The 22,837-nt window shown below is 47.6% G+C and overlaps 1 protein-coding gene across 1 annotated transcript; it reads right to left on the bottom strand.

Moving 5' to 3' along the window:
- Nucleotides 1-1,644: 1,644 nt before the first annotated feature.
- On the bottom strand, nucleotides 1,645-22,650 carry BBS1 (Bardet-Biedl syndrome 1). The gene is made up of 17 exons (XM_057727586.1): nucleotides 22,554-22,650; nucleotides 22,129-22,205; nucleotides 21,983-22,017; nucleotides 19,392-19,664; nucleotides 19,231-19,277; nucleotides 19,051-19,089; nucleotides 18,853-18,925; nucleotides 17,112-17,243; nucleotides 16,264-16,370; nucleotides 14,383-14,503; nucleotides 14,059-14,217; nucleotides 12,844-12,913; nucleotides 12,228-12,386; nucleotides 9,345-9,478; nucleotides 8,184-8,318; nucleotides 7,332-7,418; nucleotides 1,645-7,095 (listed from the first exon to the last, which is right to left on the bottom strand). Exons 1-17 carry the CDS (start codon nucleotides 22,598-22,600, stop codon nucleotides 7,009-7,011), a joined length of 1,782 nt encoding a protein of 593 aa, XP_057583569.1. The 5' UTR covers nucleotides 22,601-22,650; the 3' UTR covers nucleotides 1,645-7,008.
- Between the last annotated feature and the right edge of the window lie 187 nt (nucleotides 22,651-22,837).

The raw sequence follows: 22,837 nt of genomic DNA, 5'->3' as shown, positions 1-22,837 counted from the left end.
ATTGTGAGTGGAACCCAACTGAATCTATAGATCAGTTTGGGGAAAATCAACATCAACATGAAATTGAATTTTCCAGTTGGGTGTATCTCTCCACTCAATGTTTTCAATAAATAAATACTTTTTCTCATAAAGATCATGCCTTTTTTGGTTAGATTTATTCTTTTTTTTTTTTTTCCCCAAAGCTGATGAACTTTTTTTTCTCAATTTTTAAAATATTTATTTATTTATTTATTGGCTGCATTGGGTCTTTGTTGCTTCGAGCAGGCTTTCTCTAGTTGCAGGGAGCCGGGGCTACCCTTAGTTGCGGTGCTCAGGCTTCTCATTGCAGTGGCTTCTCTTGTTGCGGAGCATGGGCTCTAGGCGTGTGCTTTAGTAGTTGCAGCATGCAGGCTCAATAGTTGTGGCTTGTGGGCTGTAGAGAGCAGGCTCAGTAGTTGTGGTGCACAGGCTTAGTTGCTCTGAAGTATGTGGGACCTTCCCGGACCAGGGATAGAACCCTTGTCCCCTGCATTGGCAGGCGGATTTTTTTTTTTTTTTTTAGAACTTTTATTGAGATACGGTTAACATACAATAAACTGCATATATTTAGAGCGTACAATTTGGTATCCCAATCTCCCAATTCATTTCCCCCCAACCCTCCCCACTTTCCCCACTTGGTGTCCATATATTTGTTCTCTACAGGCAGGTGGATTTTGCACCACCCGGGAAGTCCCTGGTTAGATTTATTCTTAAGTACTTGATACTGTGATACTATTATTCATGGTTTATGAAAATTTTTTATCTTTAGCAAATCTAAAACATAATTACTTGAAAATTCTTCTGGGTTTTTTGTTCTTCCTTTTTATCTTTTTTTTTTCTTTCTTTTTCTTTATTTTGGCTGTGCTGCACAGCTCACAGGATCTCAGTTCCCTGACCAGGGATTGAACCCGGGCCACAACAGTGAAAGCCCAGAATCCTAACCACTAGGAAACCAGGGAACTCTTATTTTTCTTGCCTCTCTGGGTGGAAGAAAGGGTGGCCACCCTTGACTTGTTTCTCACATTAGAGGGAATAATTTCAATATTATGTTTGCTCTGGTTTTTTTTTTAATAGATGACTTTTATTAGGCTGAGAAAGTTCCTTCTGTTGCAAATATGAGTTTTGATCCTTTTACTTTCATTCTCTGCTTCTTAAGAATGGCCCCTATAGATGGATTGTTTAAATCTGTCTTCTAATAATTGAAGTATTTAGTCATTTTTTTTTTTTTTTTGGCTGTGATGCATGTCAGATCTTAGTTTCCTAACCAGGGATCAAACCTGTGCCCCTTGCAGTGGCAGCGCAGACTCTTAACCACTGGACCGCCAGGGAAGGCCCAGTATTAAGTCATTTTTATCTATTGTAATAAATGTTCTTGGATATATCTCTACCCCTTTTATTTTGTGCTATTGTCCTATCTTTTCTAGTTTTTTACCCTTTTTATTTAAAGTTATTTTTTGTTGGCTGTAGAATTCTAGGCTAATAGTTATTTACTATGAATATATTGAAAATATCATTCTGTGTTTTGGTCTCTGTTGTTGCTATAAGTCAGCTGTCATCTGTTTCACTGTTTTGTTGTTACTGTTCCTTTGAAGATACTTTTTGTCTCCAACTGCTTTTAAGAATTCCTTTTTTTTTTTGTCTTTGGTATTCTGCATTTTACTGTGATGTGTCTAAGTGTGGTTTTCTTTGTATTTATCTTAATGGGATTCCTTAGGTTTCTTGATTCTATGAATTGATGTCTTTCATCAGTTCTAGAAAACTCTGAGTCATATCTTCAGATGTTTTCTGTCTCTCTACTGGAACTCTGATTAGACCTTCCTACTCTATCCGCCTTGACTCTTTTTTTAAAAAATATTTATTTATTTGGCTGCTTTGGGTCTTAGTTGCGGCATGTGGGATCATTTAGTTGCAGCATGCAAACTCCCAGTTGTAGCATGCGAATGCTCAGTTGTGGCTTGTGGGATCCAGTTCCCTGACCACGGATCGAACCCAGGCCCCCTGCATTGGGAGCACGGAGTCTTAACCACTAGACCACCAGGGAAATCCCCCTCGTTTCTTTTTCTTTTTCTTTTTTTTACCAAGGATGGAACTCATGTCCCCTGCATTGGCAAGTGGGTTTTTTTTTTTTTTTAGAACTTTTATTGAGATACACTTCACAGACAATAAACAGCATATATTTAGAGTGTACAATTTGGTATGCCAGTCTCCCAATTCACCCCCCCCCCAACCCTCCCCGCTTTCCCCACTTGGTGTCCATGTGTTTGTTCTCTACATCTGTGTCTCTATTTCTGCCTTGCATTTCCTCATTCATAGTTGTTAGCATTTGCCTTATGTATTGAGGTGCTCCTATATTGGGTGCATATATATTTATAATTGTTATCTCCTCTTCTTGGATGGATCCCTTGATCTTTATGTAATGTCCTTTCTTGTCTCTTGTAACATTTTTTATTTTAAAGTCTATTTTATCTGATATGACTATTGCTACTCCAGCTTTCTTTTGATTTTCATTTGCATGGAATATCTTTTTCCATCCCTCACTTTCAGTCTGCATGTGTCCCTAGGTCTGAAGTGGGTCTCTTGTACACAGCATATATATGGGTCTTGTTTTTGTATCCATTCAGTCAGTCTGTGTCTTTTGGTTGGTGCATTTAGTCCATTTACATTCAAGGTAATTATCAATATGTATGTTCCTATTACCATTTTCTTAATGGTTTTGTTTTTGTTTTTGTAGGTCCTTTTCTTCTCTTATGTTTCCCGCTTAGAGAAGTTCCTTTAGCATTTGTTGTAGGGCTGGTTTGGTGGTGCTAAATTCTCTTAGCTGTTGCTTGTCTGTAAAGCTTTTGATTTCTCCATCGAATCTGAATGAGATCCTTGCTGGGTAGAGTATTCTTGGTTGTAGGTTCTTCCCTTTCATCACTTTAAATATATCATGCCACTCCCTTCTGGCTTGCAGAGTTTCTGCTGAGAGATCAGCTGTTACCCTTATGGGAGTTCCCTTGTATGTTATTTGTCGTTTTTCCCTTGTTGCTTTTAATAACATTTCTCTGTCTTTAATTTTTGTCAATTTGACTACTATATGTCTTGGCATGTTTCTCCTTGGGTTTATCCTGCCTGGGACTCTCTGTGCTTCCTGGACTCGGGTAGCTATTTCCTTTTCCATGTTAGGGAAGTTTTCAACTATAATCTCTTCCAATATTTTCTTGGGTCCTTTCTCTCTCTCTTCTCCTTCTGGGACCCCTATGATGCGAATGTTGGTGCATTTAACATTGTCCCAGAGGAATCTTAGGCTATCTTCAGTTCTTTTCATTCTTTTTTCCTTATTCTTTTCCATATCAGTGATTTTCACCATTCTGTCTTCCAGGTCACTTATTCGTCCTTCTGCCTCAGTTAATCTGCTATTGGTTCCTTCTAGTGTATTTTTCATTTCCGTTATTGTGTTGCATATCTCTGTTTGCTCTTTAATTCTTCTAGGTCTTTGGTAAACTTTTCAATCTTTGCATCCAGTCTTTTTTCAAAGTCCTGGATCATCTTCACCATCATTATTCTGAATTCTTTTTCTGTAAGGGTGCCTATCTCCTCTTCATTTAGTTGTTTTTCTGGGGTTTTATCCTGTCCCTTCATCTGGTACAAAGTCCTCTGCCTTTTCATTTTCTCTATCTTTCTGTGGCTGTGATTTTCAGTTCCACAAGATGAAATACTGCTGATACTGCTTGATACTGCTGTCTGCCCTCTTGTGGAGGAAGCTATCTAGGAGGCTCATCCCCCTCGTTTCTTAACAGCTCCTATTTTCTCTGTTTCTGGCATTCTGAATAACTTCTACAAATCTATCTTCCAGTTAAGTACTTTGTCAACTGCTAAACCAATCTATTGGCTTTTTTTGTTTTTTGTTTTAGTGGTTGTACCAACTCATCCATTGAGTTTTACATGTCAAATGTTTTATTTTTCATTTCTAGAAGTTCTGTTTGTTCCTTTTCAAGTTTGCCTGATCATTTTATATACTCTTGCTGTCTTACATCTTAAGTTTTTTTTTTCAAATTACTATTATTATTATTTGGCCACACCATGCAGCATGTGGGATCTTAGTTCCCTGATCAGAAATTGAAGAATTATGAAAAAAGACATGGGGTCCAGGAATCAGGGACTCTAGCCCAGAACACAGCAAGCAGAATTCCCAGGAGAAGTTCTCGCTGCAGTTCTAGAGAACCAACAGCATTCACTTAAGCAGGGGATGAAGGGAAGTGTACAGAAAAAAGAGGAACCATAAGACTGGGTTGACGAAGAATTAGCAACTGGTATTTAAAGAAAACTAAGCAAATGAAAAAAACAGGGCAGTTATTAACTCCATGGAAAATAAGTAAGTACACAAAAAAAGTAATTTAATTATAGCCCAATTCTTGGCTCTGCAATAGATAACTTTTACATAGTAATGCAAACAGTGAGTATAGATTTACCTAAAAACTGGGGAGAAAAGGAGAGCACAGGGTGCTGCCACAAGAGAGCTAAAGCCTCATCTATTATGACAGGGAGCCAAGAAATAATGTCTTTAAGTGGGAGCGTATTTAAAGAATAGCTGAGAGAACTGGAAATGACTGTAGCAGGGGAGCAGTACTGGGGAATGGGGAGAGGCTTGCAGGATCTTAGTTCCCTGACCAGGGATTGAACCCAGGCCCCTGCAGTGAAAGTGCCAGGTCCTAACCACTAGACCACCAGGGAATTCCTGAGAGGCTGTTTTCTTGTTATGAACTGCCTAATTCCATAGTACTAAGTAGGTACATGTTTTTTGATACTTACAAAAAAAAAAAAAAAAGCACCATTCTCCTCATCCTTAATGTACAATTTCTTGGAGATCTAACTAGTGAGGGCACTGGGTATCATGCACTGTTTCTTGCTTTGTAATGCTTTATTTACACTGTCCAGACCAGTGCAATTCACATGTTTTTTTTTTTTTAAATAATGGGTACACAGCATTGCATCATATAAATTCATGTTAGGTGTCGGGCTTTGGAATAGTTTCTCCACTTTCATCAGCATGAAAAACTATGAGTAGAAACCAGATCAGACTTCTCTGTTCCAAGTTCACACAGTTTATCACTTGACTGTGGCAAAAGGGATGGTGAGGTCATCTGGCCCAGCCCCAGGGACACAGCTCCAGTGACAAGGGGCTCAAAACCTTTGGGGGCAGGCCCCTCTATCTCTGATAAGCTCTCTCAGAAAACTCTTCAGGTTTAGCTGAAATCTCTCTGGCAGCGACACTCCCTCTACCTGTCTTTCCATTTCCAGACTAAACCTCCTGCTTATTCCCACTGCGCTTCAGTCAGCTGGATCTAGAAAGTCTAGACCATCCTGACCCAACTGGTCTATGTTTGCAAGTGGCTGGACCATGCAGAGACGAGGGGGATGGGCTCTTTCTCTGGTCCAGCCCCCTTGCTTCTCTTAAGCTGGTCCCGGAATGCATTCCCTGGGGAGGATGGGGGGTGGCTGTGGGCTGTCCCTCACTGTCTTGGGCACAGCGGTTGTCGCCCGGCAGAATCAATCAGCTTGGGGCCCTTGGTCTCAAGAGCAAAAGCTCTGCACATACTCCTGTCAAGGACCCCCTTTCTGGAGCTGACTCCTCGTTTCCTTAAAGGGGCTGCCAGGCTCTAGGATGTTAGAGCTGAATCTGGGCAAACTGCCTCATTTCGCACCTAGGGAAACTGAAACACCCAAGGATTTGGGTACTTCCCAAAGCCTGAGCTGTCTGACACATACTAGGCTGTGCCTGGTCAGACAGAAGATGTAAGTCCTTCCCCAGGGAGCAGGGTTCCTGGCTCACAAATGGCTCAGGATAGCCCTGGTAGCACTAACCCAAAAGAAGGCTGAGAAGTGGGCCAGGCAGACTAGCCGGGGGGTTCCAGGAGGCACCAAGGGCTGGGACTGTGGGTCTCTGACTGTTATGGTCTAAACATGTACCTTCATTCAATCTTCAACCAATCTTCAATACCTGTGGTTCATGCCTTTCCAGCAAATCTCTCACACTATGGCCACTGCCCAGTGAACCTGCCACTCACCTGACTGATCTGGGCTCCAGGGCATAGAATAGCACCTTGACTGGCAGTTCTAGGGTTCTGCCTCCTGAGCCCCCTCCCCAGGACCCCAGAGATGCCCCTCCTGTGTGCTGTGGCCCTGCCTCTGCTCTGTCTAGCTGAGCCTTCCTCTCCAGGGATGCTTTCTGGGCAGGACAAGCATGCAAGTCAGGAGCAGCAGCTGGTGGTCTTCAGAAGCCTGGGGGGCTGGGGCCGCTAGCTTCTGCAAAGGCACTCTCTGCCCCCGACACCGGCTTCTTCCCGGTGATCTTTGTGGAGCATCCACAGGCCTGAGACCTTGGCTGAGCCCAAGACTTCAGAAAAGCCCCCTGTGGGAAGACAGCTATTCCCTGGGCCCCTTGACTAGAAAGAGGGCCCTCCGGCTGAGCTCGCAAGGGGGGATCAGAGCATGCATTTTGCCTGTAAGCTGAGCTGGCAGCAGCCAAGCCTCTGGAACCTCGGAGAAACAGGGGGCTTAGTCTCACCTAAGAAAAGCCTCTGATTGTCCCAGGCCAGGCCCCAGCCAACTCTGCAGCAGCAGCAGAGTGACGTGCCTAAGGGAAGCGGCAGAGGAGGAGGCTGTGCCTGTGCCCTCATCTCACCACTTCAGAACTCTGCCTTCGGACCTGGGGGCGGTTTCTGGGGAAAAGTGGGGAGAAGAGAAGAGCAGCAGGAGCCCAGGAGCTGATACCTGGGTTTTCCTGAGGAGGAAGGAGCTGAACCTCCTGGGGACTCACTGACCTGCTGTTACAGGTCACCCAGTGGTCAGGGTGGTGAGAGAGGGGTGCTAGGAGAGGAGAGGGAGGCCGTTGCCCAGCATACTGCTGCACGGGAGTGGGCCTGGGGCTGTGGACTCTGCCCGGCGCAGTGGAAGGGGCTGGATCTTCCTGGTCCCGATTCCACAGGGGCTTCAACACTGGCCCAGGGGTCAGGCAGCTGCCAGCCCTTCGCTCACGGGCATGTTAATATGGGCACTCAGCAGGGGTGCGCTCTGGCCTTCTCGGAGCACCAGTACCTACAGAGAAGGTGCCCACGGTAGTAGGGGGCATTCCCCCTTTACCCCTGCTCCTACAGAGGCCAAGCATGGCCTGGTCTGCACTGGCTCTAGTGCAGGGCTCTATCAAAGGGGAGGGGGAGGCTGGGAAGCCTCTACTGTGCAAACACCCACCCCGTCTTGGCAGTCACCCAGGGGCCTTGTCCACACTCACTCACACCATCCTCCCCAACTAGTAGTACCCATGGGTGACCTACCTTGATAATGTCTGAGATGCCCCCGTCACTAAGACTCTCCACAAAGGTCTCCAGGGGGTAGTTGAGCCCTGGCACCAGCAAGGGGACCTAAGTTGGGGACAGAGAGGCAAGGAAGTCAGCCCTCATGCTCAGATTCCAAAGCACTCTCACACCTGCTGTCCCAGCTGAATGTCAGTGTACCCTGACAGGGTGGGCAGGGATGACAGGCCCATTTGAGAAGGACGTGGGCTTAGTGGGGGATTGATTGCCCCAGGGCTGTATGCATATCCACAATTAAACCTAAACCTTTTTTTTTTTGGTGCCAGACGGCATGTGGGATCTCAGTTCCCCGACCAGGGATCGAACCCATGCCCCCTGTAGAGGAAGCGTGGAGTCTTAACCACTGGACCGCCAGGGAAGGCCCTAAACCTAAACCTCCAACCAAGTCCAGGGCTCTTTCTTTCATATCCCAAAGTCTTTCTCAGTTTCTGGTCCTTCCAACTTAGGGTCAAATCTGGACCTGGGGGAAAACCGGGCCCTTCACTCTGGAATTGGAGCTCCCATTCCTGCTGCAGGAGTGGCTGGAAAGCAGGGTGGGCTCTGGGACCCCCCCAGCACCAACAGGCTTCTGAGAGCAGCACAGGTGGGACGTGAACTCTCACTGTTCTCCCAGAACCTTCTGTGTGCCTCCCTGAGACATCTCATAGGCTGGAGAACAGCAGCTGAGGCAGGTCTTGGGTGCTCTCCCCAGAGCCCCTGCTGCACCCTAGTCTGGTCTGTGGCTGCAGCCACTTGCCAATCCCCTCACCTCTGACCTAATCCAGCCCTGCCCCACCCTTTCTTACTCCAGGTCTCAGTAAGGTGGTCCAGTACCTTGAAGAAGGCCTGGGGCACAGCATAGAGCACCTCGTTGTACAGGAAGCAGACCAGCAGCCCGAGGATGGGTCGGGCTGTTGAGGTGTTCTGCAGGTGAAGTGTGAGCTTAAAGGTGGGGCCCAGGCCCTGAACCTGTGCAGAGGGTGAGGTGGGGGAGAAAGCCCTCAGGACCTAGTGGCCTGGGATGCTGAATACGGTCTATCCCGACCCTGCCCACCAGCTTCCTCATCAACATCCTCAAGTCACCTTCCTCCAACTGCTCTAATGCACTGTCCATCTGCCCCTCAAAAGGCACAGCGCTCAGAAGCTTGGCTCCATGTGTACAGGGGTGAGCCAAGGCCCAGAGAGACAGGGCTTGACAGAGGCCACTCAGCAAGTTGGTCAGAGGCAGAGCTGGCCTGGGGAAGCCAGCCCCGGTTCCCACCTGTGTCTGCACCACAAGCCTGCCCCTCCCTTCGCAGGGCCTGGCCCACCTCCACCTCTTGTCCTCTGGTGGCTGCAGTGATTTCACTTTCCTTCCTCTTAGACTCGCTTGCTCTGTGGCCTCTTCCTCTCTGTATCTATCCACTTTCTTAACGGAAAGAGAGATCAGAAACCCAACTGGATCAGACAGCACACCTCAGGGACCCATTTAGAGCTGGCTGGAGCCCTGATGACCTTGAGGTCACTTGTGTCTGAGTACAAGGGCTCCTCATCCTCCTTGGGCCTGTATAAGTCTCAGGATGGCCCCTTCCCTATACTGGGCAGTCCGAACTCCTTGGGCTGCTGGCAGTTACTGAAATGAGTAGGTTTCCTCCCTGTACCACAGCTGTAAGCGTCTCTCCAGGCTCCTGGGAAGAAACATCCTAAGATGACTGTGTGCCCTGCCCCAAGTCTGGGGGCTTGTGTGCAGCACCACATGGAATGAGGGGGCTGGAGAGTGTGTCCCACCCTAAGGCTAGCCCAGGGGAAGAGACGGCACAGGAGAGAAGGTGAGAGTGCTCTCAGAGAGGAGGACACGACACTCAGCCCCCGGGCCTGTGGGAAGGTGAGAAGGGGCACGGGGCCTAGTGGCCTTGGAATCGGCTCTGGGGCCGAGGGGTTCCCGCCCACCCCTGACCTCTGCCCCTCTGGCCCTGAGGTGGCCTGACCATCTGCCCCCCCAACCTGAGTGCTCACCACAGCGTGCAGCTTGAGCGGCTCCCGGGCTGTCGCAGACACAGGGCTCAGGCTGGACTCGAGGGCCTGCACGTAGGTGCGGGCGGCCCGGAGGCGCAGCAGGTAGAGGTCTGCCTGGAAGGTCCGGTGCATGGCTGAGGAGGAGAGACACAGAGCTGATGCTGGGGGTGGGGCAGGGCTGGGGGAGAGGGTGCTCCTCCGCAGGCTGCCGTGGCGAGAGTGCAAGACGAAGGCATGGTGGGCAGAGGCCGGGAATGTGAGGAATAGGACTGAGGTCCCACAGCCAGCCTCTGGTGACACTGGACGTTGTGGACTACTCCCTGCTCCTCCTTCTTGGTTCTCCCACCACCTGGCTGTCTGCACAGCCTCGGCCTCCTTCACTGGCTCCTTCTATTTTTTTTTTAATTAATTAATTAATTAATTTTTGACTGTGTTGGGTCTCTGTTGCTGGGCACAGGCTTCTCTAGTTGCGATGAACAGGGGCTCCTCCTCACTGTGGTGTGCCGGCTTCTCATTGTGGTGGCTTCTCTTGTTGAGGAGCACAGGCTCTAGGCTTGTGGGCTTCAGTAGTTGTAGCATGTGGGCTCAGCAGTTGTGCACGGGCTTAGTTGCTCCATGCCGTGTGGGATTTTCCCGGCCCAGGGCTCGAACCCGTGTCCCCTGCATTGGCAGGCGGATTCTTAACCACTGTGCCACCAGGGATTCCCCTGAGTTTTGTCCTTGGTCCTCTTCTCATCCTCCATCTTCCTCACTGCACCCTCTACGTCCTGCCCCGGCTGTGACCACTCCAAAGAGGAACAACCGCGCGTCCCTGAGGGCAGGGACTCTCAGGGCCTGGCCCACGTCCACCACTGGTACTGTGCACTCACCTCTGGCAGCTCAGCGCCCGGCCTGCCTACTGCTTCTAACTGCCTAATGGTCACCTTCACCTGGATGTCCCATCAACACCTGAAGCTCAACACTGCAGAAACCGACTCGCTTCCCTACCTCCATTGCTGCATCCCCATCCATCAAGTCACCGAGGTTCACCCCTCACCTCACAGCTAAGCGTTTGCCAAGGTCAATGACTCTTCCTTCCTCAAAGCCTCTCCAGGGCCCGCTCCCTCCCCTCCATCCCGCTGTCCCTACTTTGCAGCCTGCCTGAGCACCAGTCTGTCCTTGCTCCTTGTGCCTGGGAGGGGCCTTCTGCCATTCAGAAGTTTTCATCTTTTCCCATCCTTTCATCTTTCTTTTTTCGTCTAGTACTTTCACAGTTTATTTTTAATTTACCCAGAATTAATTTTTGTGTTTAGTATGAGGTAGAGTTCTAACTTTTTTTTCCTAGAAACAAGTTGTTCTAATTATGTTTTTTGGTCTCTTCTTCCCCTACTAATTTGAAATGACACCTTTATCATATACTGACGTTCCACATATAGAAGGGTCTGCTTCTGGGCTTCCTAAATGTGCCACTAAGCTGTATCAGTTCCTGTACCAATGCCACAGCTCTAATTCCTTCATAGTTCATAGTTCATTTTGCTATCTGATAGGCCGAGTCTCCTCATTCTTCTTTTCCCCAAATTTCTTAGAATTCCTCTTAGAATCAATTGGTCAAGTCCTCAAAATAAACCCCATTGGGATTTTAAATGTAACTTTGCAATGTTTCTAGATTAATTTCAGAAGCTGTTAATTAACCAACAGCTTTACAACTTCAGGTCTTACTACCCTGAGACCTTGTAAGTCTCATCATTTAAATATCCAGGTGGTCTTTTCTGTTCTTCAGAGCAGTTTTATAATTTTCTTTATTAGACTTTGTATGTTTTCTTGTTAAGGATTTCTTTACTATTGTGAATGGAAACTTTCCATTTTCTAACTGGATACTGCTGGTATACACAAAAGCTATTGATTTTTGCATATTTTCATCACACCTTAGAGAACTTCCTAATTATTTCTCTAATATATCAATTGCTTCTCTTGAGTTCTCTAGGCTACAACAGCCTGCTAGCTATTTTCTTTGTCCTCTAATTTATCCTTTAAACTGTAAGCAAGATCCCTTTTAAGGACAGAGCGCATTGAGTTACTGTATTTTTCTGCTTAACATCTTTCCCAGCTCTCCACTACACAGAATAAACCAAAACATGTTAATTTTGCATTCCAGGCCCTTTCGGAGACAGCTGACCTGCCTTTCCGGCCTCCCCTCTGGCCACTGAGCTTCCTGCACTGCACCCACAGCTACATGGCAGATGCTGCTTGAATCCAGGGAGGGCCCTGTGCCTTTACCCAAGCCTCTGCCTAAATTGCCCTCCTCTCTCCCTCTCTGGCTGGTGGACTTGTAATCATCTTTTAGGGTCAAATCCAATGGCATCTCTCTCTGAAGCCTCTCCCAGGCTCCCAGGCAAACACACTCTCTTGTGTGTCTCAATAGCCCTCTGCAGAGACTTCTTCCACACCTGTCATGCAACATGAAGTCAGCAAGGTCTACTGAGCTCTTTAGGTAGGGACTGGCCTAATTCAAGGCACCTGGCACAAGGCCTGGCATAATCATAGGTATTGAATGAATGAATGCATGTATGAATGAACAAAAGAGCAGGAAGATTGAACAGGATAAGGAAGAACCTTGATCAAATTCTACTTCTCTCATGAGAATTCCTGCATCTAGAAGTGGCTGTTCCCTCCTGCGAATTCTAAGGGCTCTCGCCCTCACCCACAGCACCTTCCACCTTCAGCCATAGGTCTTTGTTGGCAGGGTGTACCTCCCAGGGTATCTCTGGGCTTCTAGAGGCACGAAACCCACCCAGTTCACCCAGGTCTCCTCCCACTGCTCAGGGCACCCAGGTGGCATTCACCCAGTTCCTGCTGCTTTGGAGCAATGGAGTTAGAAGAGGAAGGACCCAGCCTGAATCTCACCGGTGCCAGCTTCCCGCTCTCGCAGTGTCTGATCCACATAAAGCCGGGTCTTTCGGGGCACGTTGAGTTTCATGGCCTGGGCTGGTGGGGGGCCTGCCTCACCTCCCCCCTCCACAAACACTGCTGTGCGTTTCAGAATCTTGATAATCAGGCCACCGCCTAGGGAAGAGGACAAACAGAAGCAGATTTGTCCTCCCCAATTCTACCCTACATTCCCATTCTTTCTCCTCAACAATCTACTTCATATCGACCCATTTCTGTCCTCCTGCCAAGACTAAGTTCCTGGAAGGAATGCAGTGTGTCCTACCATTAATTCATTCTTTCATTTAGCAGTTATTTATTGACCACTGTGATGTTTCCAGCATTGTGGCACATGCTGGGGATACTGGGGTGAACTGGAAACACAGCTAGGGCCTGGCCCCCAGGGAGCGACATCAAACTGCTGGTGAGCTGTCCCCAGTGAAGGCCCAGCTCAGACAGAACGTGTGTCTGCAGGCCTTGCTTTCCAAACCCAGGCCTGCCCATGTTCCACATCCACCTCCTCTTCTTTCCCAGGATCTGGCCTGTCCCACAGACTCCCAATTCTAAAACCCTCGCCAGGCCTGACTCGTCTCACCTCGTGTAGTCATGATGAGGGTGTTATCTTCCCGCCCGTAGCGGCCAAAGCAAAGGCTGGTCACTGCATCCTATGGTGGAAATGCTAGAGTTTAGTTGGGAAAATATCTCAGCAAGGTGAGCAAGACTGGGGGGAGCGGGGTAAGGCTGGGAGACCCCAGGTATGATGTAAGAGTTGAGATGTGAGATGAGGCCTGAGGCAATGCTGCCTCTGAAACATCTCCCATATTTCTAATCCCCTGCCCCCACCTCACTGCCACGGCCATCGTCCCAGACTGAACATCACCGGCCTTTGGGGTCAGCTTTCTAATAGGTCTCCCAGCCTAGTCTTTCTCCCCAGTCTGTCTTTCACACTGCTGCCTCTGCTGCCTTTCAAAAATACAAATATGACCACATCTATTCTCTGCTAAAAAGAACACCTCCAATGGCTTTTGCCCTCCTTGTCAGGACATTCAAGGCCTTCCACATCTGACACCAACCTGCCTTTTCTATCAGTTCTCTCTCTGCCTTTCCCCAACCTGCACACCACACCGCCTGCCCTCCCAGCAGCCTGTGGTCCAAACCAGTTGCTTTCCAATTTTATATTGTGACATAGGACACTTTATACATACATGTACACAAAAGTTTCACATGTGATATGCTCTGAACTTCTTTCTTCTGGTTCTGTTGGTGGCCCATGAAATTGATTTGATGACTCATAACTTTGTTTGAAAAACTCTGGTCCAAATTCATCAAACTACCTGGATTCCTTTAAAGAATACTCATGCCACTCAGCCTTTGTTCATGTTACTTCCAGTCTGGAATATTCTATCTCCATTTATCCACTCCATTTATCGAAACAAACTGCGTCGAGGCCCAGCTGAGTTGTCATTTGCTCTGTGAATGGCTCCTGAGTTCTGTCCCCATTTATCCTTCACCACTACCCCCAGTCACTAGGCCATCTCTGTGCTTTTTCAGTGCTTTACTCTGCTTTAGTCTGCTCTGTATTTGAATTGGTTGTGTCTCTGGCTGGCTGTTACCTTAGACTATAAGTTCCCAACAGTAAGGATTCAGTCATGGATTTATCCTTCTAATACAGTGAGCTGTGCACATGAGATGCTCAGCGAATGTTTTCAAAATGCACCAAGAGTTAAGGGTGGCAGGTGGAGCGGGATCAGGAGAGGCAGCTAAGGAGCCCCACAGGTGGGAGTGGGGCAAGGAGGCGTCAGCAGCTCACCGGTGTGCGGATGACATTGAGCAGAGCCTTGTCGTGGTAAATGCGGACCTCTCCATTGGCCAGCCCGGCCATGACGGCCTGCAGGCCCCGGGAGCGCTGCTCCAGGAGGTTCATGGTCAGGATGGCTGCGGGCATCTGCACTGTCCACAGCCTCTTACCCTGGGGGGAACAGCTAAGTGTCTGCAGGGGGCTCAGGGCTTAACAGTGGAAAGAAGGGGTGGCTGGAGTTGCTGGGAAGGGAAGGCCAGAAGGGCTCGCCTGATAAGGGGGACTGAGAAGACCTCGGTGGAGGGGCTGGGGGTGGTGCCTGCCCGGAAGCCACACCTTGTGGGTGAAGCCATGCAGGCTGTCTTGGTTGCTGCCCACCACGAGGACCTTGTGGACCCGGACAAGCCCCACAGGCTGGGCGCTCAGCTCGATGCAGTACTTGGGGCGCTTGGAGTCTCTGTGGAATAAAGACACACTCTCCCAGCCCCAGGGAAACCCTTCTTCCATCCCTGGCTGACCCTCCTCTTTCCTTCCCTGGCTGACCCTCCTCTTTCCAATCCCCACAGGCTATCCTGAAAGGAACCCTGGCCCTCAAGCAGATGACTGTGGTGTTAGTTTCACCTCTATGACTTAGTAGCTGGGTGACCTGGGCTAACATGAAGTGTGTTTTCCCTCCTAGTCTTCCTCTCAACTTTACCACAGTAATTTGTGTGATAACCTGGCATTTACCAGTTTACAGCGAGTGTACCTCAGGTTACATGAAGTAATGGACTGATGCAGTTTAGTAATTTATCAGAAAAGCATGAGGAGTTTGCTGTGTTAGTGCACTGTTTTCAGTTTCCTGGTGTCTGAATCTTAGTTTCTCTTATCTGGGAAGTAGGGATAGTTTCTGTCTGTCCATCACCCACCTTTCTGAAGTCTAAGCCAGAGTCATCTCCCATCTGAAGACTCATCTGAGAGCTTCCCACTGGTCTCTGGGCCTAATTCCAATCTACCCTCTACCCAGCAAGGTAATCTTTAAAAAATGTAGGGACTTCCTAGGTGGCGCAGTGGTAAAGAATCTACCTGCCAATGCAGGGGACATGGGTTCGAGCCCTGCCCTGGGAAGATTCCACATGCCACGGAGCAACTAAGCCCATGCGCCACAACTACTGAGCCTGTGCTCTAGAGCCCGTGAGCCACAACTACTGAGCCCATGTGCCGCAACTAGTGAAGTCCACGCGCCTAGGGCCTGTGCTCCACAACAAGAGAAGCCACTACAATGAGGAGCCTGCGCACCACAATGAAGAGTAGCCCCAGCTCTCAACAACTAGAGAAAGCCCATGTGCAGCAACAAAGACCCAGCACAGCCAATAAATAAATAAATAAATAAATAATTTATTTAAAAAAAAAAATAGATGGGTCATGTCATTCTTCTGAGTAAAACCCCATAATAGTTTTCTACTGCACTTCAGATAAAATCCAAAATCTTTACCATGTCCTACCAGGTCCTGCATGAGCTGACCTGGTCTCTACGTCATCTCCTGCCACCAAGTTTCAGTGGCACATGGTAAGGTCTCTCCCACCTAGAGTCTGCTTACGTTCTCTCTGCCAATAACACTCTTGCTTCACTTCTTGAACAACTGGCTCCTTCTTAACCTTCAAGTCATCTCCCCAGACAGGCATTTGCTGATCACCCTGACCCCATTATTTTTTCCCATTGAGCCTGTATTTTTCCTCCAGAGCATGCATCCAATTTGCAATATTATCTTGGTTTTTAATATCTGTCTTCCCCAAAGGGTAGGGACTATGTTTATATTTTGTTCATTAACAAATCCCCAATACTTTACACAATGCTTAATACGTAGTAGGTGGTCAAAAAGATTTCCTGAATTTAAAACAATGACTGTTAAGAAATATCAAACTAATGCATAAGGAAATTTCACGTACCTGTAAAAGCAATAGAACAAATATGAGAGACTATTTTTATTTCTTCTAATATTTGATTGCATTGCTTGTGTTACAGCCACCCAGCCAAGCCTCTCACTTTGCCAGGCCCCATCAGACATGCCTCCAGATATCCCCCTATGCTCAAGGGCTCTGCCTCCTACATGAAGTTCTCGGCTCTTTCCATTCCCACATTCCAGCCCCAAAGCCCCCTGCTCATCTTACGAGCCCTCAAAACTACTAGATTTCTGAGCTGTTCCTTCTGGCCCCAGAGACCACGGATGTGGCTACCTTCTCAGCATATAGATGTTCCCGTTGCGGCAGGCAGCGGCAAGACGGAACTCCACATCAAACTGGCCAGAAACCTCCAGGAAGACGGGGACACTGGGCAGGCTCATCTGCAAAGAAGAGACTCAAACATCCCAATTTCCCTGGAGCCCTAGCCCTTCCCTAACCTGAAGCAATTTCTCCAAGTCCCAATCTCCTCACTCATACCCTGCTGGTCACAGTTTAAACTTGTACAGTTTTTCTGGAGGGAAACTCAGCAACATGTAGCAAAAGCCTTTAAGTCTATACCCTTTGACTAAACTAGGCCACTTCTAGGAATGCACTGTAAGGACGTATTCAGATAAGCGTGCAAAGACGTTTGGGCAAGGACACCCACTGCAGTGGTGTAATAATAGCAACAAACTGAAAACAACTTAAACATACAATAGGTGACAGTAAATAAATCATGGTACATTTATATAATCCATGGTGTATGGCCTTTGAAAAGGCTGATGTGGTTTTACAGAGATATAGAAAGATATTGAGTAGGCTACTGCTACTTGAAAATAGCAGGTTATGTGATCCTATACCATGAGTCTGCTTTTGTTTAAAAAAAAAAATTATGTAAAGTTATATATCTGTGCCTAAATATGAAAATGTCTGGAAAGACTTATGCCAAAACTTTAAGAGTAGATATGCTATTAAAGTGGTGGGATTTGGGGATGTATATCTCCTTTATGCTTATCTACATTTCATAATTTTCTACAATGAACGCATATTACCAAGAACTAGGGGGCAGGAGATATTGGGGAAAGAGAGGGAGGGAATGGAGCCTAGGCCTCAGCTGCACCCAGGGCCAGGCCCACACTGACCTTGGCCAAAACGGTGAAGGCCTCTGGGTCCAGCACCAGGAGCTCCTTGTTCTCAGTGCCCAGCACCAGGCAGGAAACAGCATCTTCATCAGCCAGGTTCTTCTTTAAGGTGATCATGGTGGTGATGACTGTCTGCAGAAGGAATCCAGGGGTCACCCAGGAGATCTCCACACACCATCCCCCAAGATACTCCCAGGACGCCCCAGGAAGAAAGAGGGCAAAGCAGGAGGAAGAGTATCAGAGATGTGAAAAAAGATTTATCTACAAAGGTGTTTACTGCTACAAACCTAACTTTCTAACAAAAGTGGATTGTCCAAGTCAATTATAAACTATCTGTATGATCAAAAACCATAGTCATTTACAAAAATCTCATTTTAAAAGAAGATTCAATGATAAGGAGAATGCTTCTAACGTATTAGGAGAAAACATAGGTTAAAAGTTATGTTAGTATTATCCCAGTTTAAAAAAAATATATGAATAAAAAAACAAGCTGGAAGGCTAAACCCTTAAACACCAACACTGGTTATCTCTGGACAATGAGATCTCAGGCGAGGTTTAATTTCTTCATTGCACTTTTCTACAGTGTCTACAGTGGACAAATGTTCTTTTTCTAATTGTGTGACTGGAGAACAAAAACAAAAGAAGAAGGGGATGACCCCTTTTAGGAATTTCTCCTATGGAAACAATTTAGAGGGACTAAAATGTTTCTTTGGATAAAGCTGTTCACTGTGTGATTATCTTTAAGATAAAAAAGACGAATAATCCTCAATGCTTAGTGGAAGAGAAAGGTTACAGACACGGGGATGTTAGTGGTTCCCGATCAGGTAACCATGACACGTACTTGGAAAGATGGCCTCCCCCAAACTGCATCCTTTAAACAATACTTAATTCACTTCCTGATTTTAAAAGTACTCAAAGATAGTGACAACCGTGAAACTGAGCTGCTGATCAGCAGGACAGAACAAGGTTTCTCGCAGAATTGTCTCAGGCTAGCCAAACTCTGAGGCGTGTGTTGGTCAACGTGTTCGGCCCAAGTGGCCTCTACAGGAAGTGGATGGTTCCCTTGTGGCTTCCTGAAATGCAGGGACAGCTCTGGACTGGAGCCCGTCCCTGGACTAGGGTCAGCCCCTAGGTCAGGAACCACTGGAGTTCATCAATGAATGGGATCATCAATAAGGCCATTAAAGTCATAACTACAAAAAATATGAAGTGAATAAAAAGGAGACATTTCTTCTCCAGTGACATGTATGTGAATAGTTACATAAACTATGAACGAAATAACGAATAATCTATGAAATAATCAAGGGGCCTCTAAAAATGGAGTTCTTCAAGACCCATGCTCAAGATATACTGTTACACGCTCAGGGGAAGCAGGATATGAAAGCGTATTTATAAAGGAAATGTACCAAAATGGTACGAGTGAGTAGCTCTGAGTCGTACGAGACTGTAGTCACTTCTATTTCTCCTCTATATTTCTCTTTATTTTCCAAATTTCCTCTAATGAAAATATATTACCTTTACCCCCAAGATGATAAAAGTTATATAACTATATATCAATTCAAAGCTGTCACTGTTGACTGGAATGCAGAAGCCCTGCAGCTTTGTGACTATATATGTGACTGGAAGGGAAAATGCAAAGTAAAGCTAGTTGGGTTTGGCTGTAGAATTTACCACTAATGTTACACGGTCTTTTAAAAAAACTGTATTTTTTACAGGGAAATAAGAAGAGAGGGGGCAGTACCTGCCGCCTGATGGACTTGGACTTGTGCTGGTTCACAAACGCCTCCATTTCACTCAGCTCCAGCTGCAGAAACCTGGACACACAGAGCACTGACAGCTGCGTGTCCTGGGCCTGGCTGCCCTCCACAGGCCACTCCACAGCCTCTCCTCACCACCCCCAGGCAGCTTCTGGAGCCCTGGCCTTCCAGAGGGCCCTTACCTGAGTGACTGAACAGACAAAGGCACCTCTGCCTTCTCCCTGTAAGGAGAGGGACCGCCAAGGCAGGTTGAGTTGAGGAACAGGGTCTGGGGGTCAGACCCTGGGCTCAGGAATGAAGGAGTAGGGGTGGAGGAGTAGGGGAGGGGTGGGAGGCATATGAAGGGGAGGGTGGGCCCTCACCGAATGCCCTCCAGCATCTCCTTCAGGGTCAAGGGGTCAATCCGGTCCTGTGCCAGCATGGGAAGAAGGTAGCGCCTGTGAGCTCCAGAGCCGGGCAGGGAATGAGGACAACCCCGCGCTGCCACCTTTGCCGTTTTGTTCTCATCCCCCACATTACTTACCTCTTTGGCCTGGTTCCAAAGGTCTTGTTCCAGGGGGTTTGGAGGCAACTGGGGCAGGCTGAACTTGAAGTAGGGCCTGAGATTCTTATACACATACACACAAGGGCCCGACGCGAGTGCCAGCGCTGGCGTCCGGGCTTCGTGTTGCTCCATGAGGAAGGTGGCAGCAGCGGCCGGCAGGGCGGGTAGCGGGCTTTCGCTCAGCATGGTGGGTCCCTTAAGCACCTTCAGGCGGGGCTGCCGCCCCCCTGGGCCAAGGTCCCCCACCACCAGCTGTAGAGAGAAGCTGGCTGATTCCAGACTCAGGGTCTAAAGACCCCCCTACCGCCCCTCTTCTTGGGCTTAGCTTTTTGCTGGTACACATTCATATATGCTCAGGGTGCACCATGGGTAGGTGTGGGGGAGGGCAAAGGCTTTGCAATAAGGCTTGCAAGCTGTGTGACCCTGGGAAGACTGATTCAACTGCCTGAGCCACAGTTTTCCCACCTGCAAAATGGGAATACCTACCATATGACACTTGTAGTGAAAATCAAATGAGATAATGAACTAGAGAACCTAGCAAGGAATAGGTGGTAGCTGATGTTTACGTTATTTGTTCAGTAAACATTTCTTCAGGGCCTGCTCCATGCAACGCACTGTTCTAGACACTGGGACAGTGGCTGAGGTCAGTGGGGGGTCTGACACTCATGTCTGGGTTCTGAGGCCTGGCGTCCAAACAGGACCAGAACTAAAGATGCAGAACCAAGCACGCAGAACAGGAGAACCAAGCTCCTCAGCCTGTCTTTTCCACCCTCCAAGCCGTTGCAACTGCCATGCAAGCCCTTTTTCCTGAGTGAGGCCTTCAAGTCCCCTCTGATCTGGTTCCCAACTTGTTTTCTCTCACCTCCCCATCCATGCTATGCTCCAGCCAGAATGGGGGCTGCCACAGAACGCCTGGATTCTGAGCATGTACAGTGTGCTAGGAGCCACACCAGTAACATCATGCATCCTTTCACTTAATCCTAGCAACACCGGGGTGGTAGGTACGATTATAAGTCCCATTTCACAAATGAGGAAGCTATGGCTTAGAGATGTGAGGTCAAAGCACACAGCTAGTAAGTGGCAGAGCTAGGACCTGAACCTAGGTCTGTCTGAATCCAAAGCCAGTGGTCTTAACTACTATTTTATACTGGCCTCAACTTTCTAATTTCAAATTTACTCTTTCCAAATACGCTGTGAACTTCCAAGCCTCTGTGCCTCTGATTGTGCTGTTCCCTCTGCTGGGAATGCCCTCCTCTTTTCTATGCCTTCTTGGTACACTTCATTCATCCTTCAACTCCAGTTCACATGTTACTGCCTCCTAGTGCCTCCAGACAGATGTCACTTTCCATATATTCTATTTTAGTATCCACTCATTTACCCCCAAAATATTTATCAAATATCTAATTTGTGCCAAGTATTGGGCTAGATGCTGGGAATCGACAGTAAGCAAACTAGCCGTTGGAAAAGTTATTACATGAAAACATGAACATTTCGCATTAGTTACTGGGTCTGTGACTTCTCTATCCCTCACTGCTGTCAACCCAGTGCCAAGCATACAGTAAGTGTTCAGTCAACATCATGGATGAATTAAGGACAGTGTCTATATCTCCTTCTGACTATGGACTGATTATTTCTGAGTTTAGTGTCTGCACAATACCTGAAACACAGTAGGGAGTCATGGTATGCTTGCCGAATTGTTGAATGCTTTATGGATAGGAATCTGGGGACAAAAGCCATCGAATCCTACTGCACTGTCCATGCAGGGTATGATTCCCTTCTAGTTGCCCACATAACACCCATTGTGGGTTCACTGCCTTTGGTGAGGGCTGAGCTGTAATGGAACAGACACAGGACTGGGAATTTGACAGACCCAGGTCTGCCACCTTTTACAAACTCGGTAAACTCAGCTTTTCAGAATCTCTTTTCCCACTAACAAAACGGAGATAAATAATACCTATGCACGTGAAAATGCCTCAAAGAGGGTCTAGTCCAGAAATGGGTACTCAATATATGTTAACTTCCTTTTTTTTTCAGCCCAATATATTTCTCAATCTTTTAAAAATATGTGCCTTTAAAGTTTTTAATTTATTTACATTTTATTTACTTATCTTTATATTTTAAATTTAAAATTTCACTTTTATTATGGAAATTTTTCAGTCATGTTCAAAAGTATAGACACTCATGAAATGAATCTCCAAATACCCATCACCCAGCTAATCTTAAAATCTATGCCCTTCTGATAAACATAAGAAACTCTCACTCTCCTCCCTTCCATTTTCCCCTCCAGATTCTAATGCCCCACCCCCAACCAAGGCATGTGCCCTTCCAGCAAAGAATTACATCAAGTTAACAAAAGTAGGAGGCTTTGTCTTAGTATAATCTCTAGCAGCATTTTGTTTTGCTTTACTTTCTGCAGTCTGTATTTTGAAATCGATATGTTCGCTGCACTTTCCACATTGAAAATAAAATTGAACACTAAATGTGCTTTTTCAAAGTGCACATGAATTCCCCATCATGCTGAGCTACTCTGGAGACACCTGGAACTCTCACTTCGGGGGTGATATGCTTACCTTGTACTCCCCGTCCCCATGCAAATCTGCCAGCGCTGGAAAACAGAAAAGGGCCATAAGCCAGGGTCTCAGAATCCTAGAGGCTTCCCTACAGACTCGACTCCTCCGTCTCCCCAGAACCGGGGCTCCTGGTCCCAGAGACTCACCCAGGCAGGCGGAAAAGGTGTGGATGTTGGCCATGGGGTCGTAGTGTGCATCCAGCCATTTCGAACTGGCTTCGTTGCTGGGAGAAGAGGGAAAGAGTTCCGGGGGAGGGCGGAAGATGAATCCCAAGGGAGGGAAAGAATCCTTGCGGGAGCTCGTTTCTGAGAATGAGGTGTTTAGGGAGCTCTGAACTAGGGGTATAGAACGTCTGGGTCCAATTCCAGGCTCCCCAACCGGTGCACCGAATGACCTCGAGTCACCCACACACACCCATTCACTCCTTGGGCCTCAGTTTCCCCACTTGATCTCTAAACGACCTTCAAAGGACTGCCAGCGCTGCTGCGAACCGCAGGAGCCCAGATCCCGGGGACCAGGGTACCCTTTTTACATATGTAGGAAAAGAGGCCTCAAGGACCCCAGCCTTCACCTCTCCGCTCTGCAGCTGTCGGAATCCGACGAAGATGCAGCAGCCATTTTCGCAGGCGTCACCCTAGCAACCGGCAGCGGCCCGCCGCCGCGCAGCGCCCAATAGCGCCCGGGTTCTGGGAGGCTCGCGTATAAAGGTTCCGGGCGCTTAGCTTTCCGGCCGGGGACGGAGAGGCAGCGGTGCAGGATACCCTGGCCTCTGCCCGATTTCTACCTGCTGAGATGCACTCCCTCATTCCAACTCATGTCATTTATCTTTGATCCTTCCAGTAGGAGCTTCTGGGC

This window comes from Hippopotamus amphibius, chromosome 3 (genome assembly GCF_030028045.1).
Source record: "Hippopotamus amphibius kiboko isolate mHipAmp2 chromosome 3, mHipAmp2.hap2, whole genome shotgun sequence".
Lineage (NCBI taxonomy): Eukaryota > Metazoa > Chordata > Mammalia > Artiodactyla > Hippopotamidae > Hippopotamus > Hippopotamus amphibius.
The sequence above is the reverse complement of the archived record's forward strand: the minus strand, read 5'-3'. Positions and strand labels throughout refer to the sequence as shown.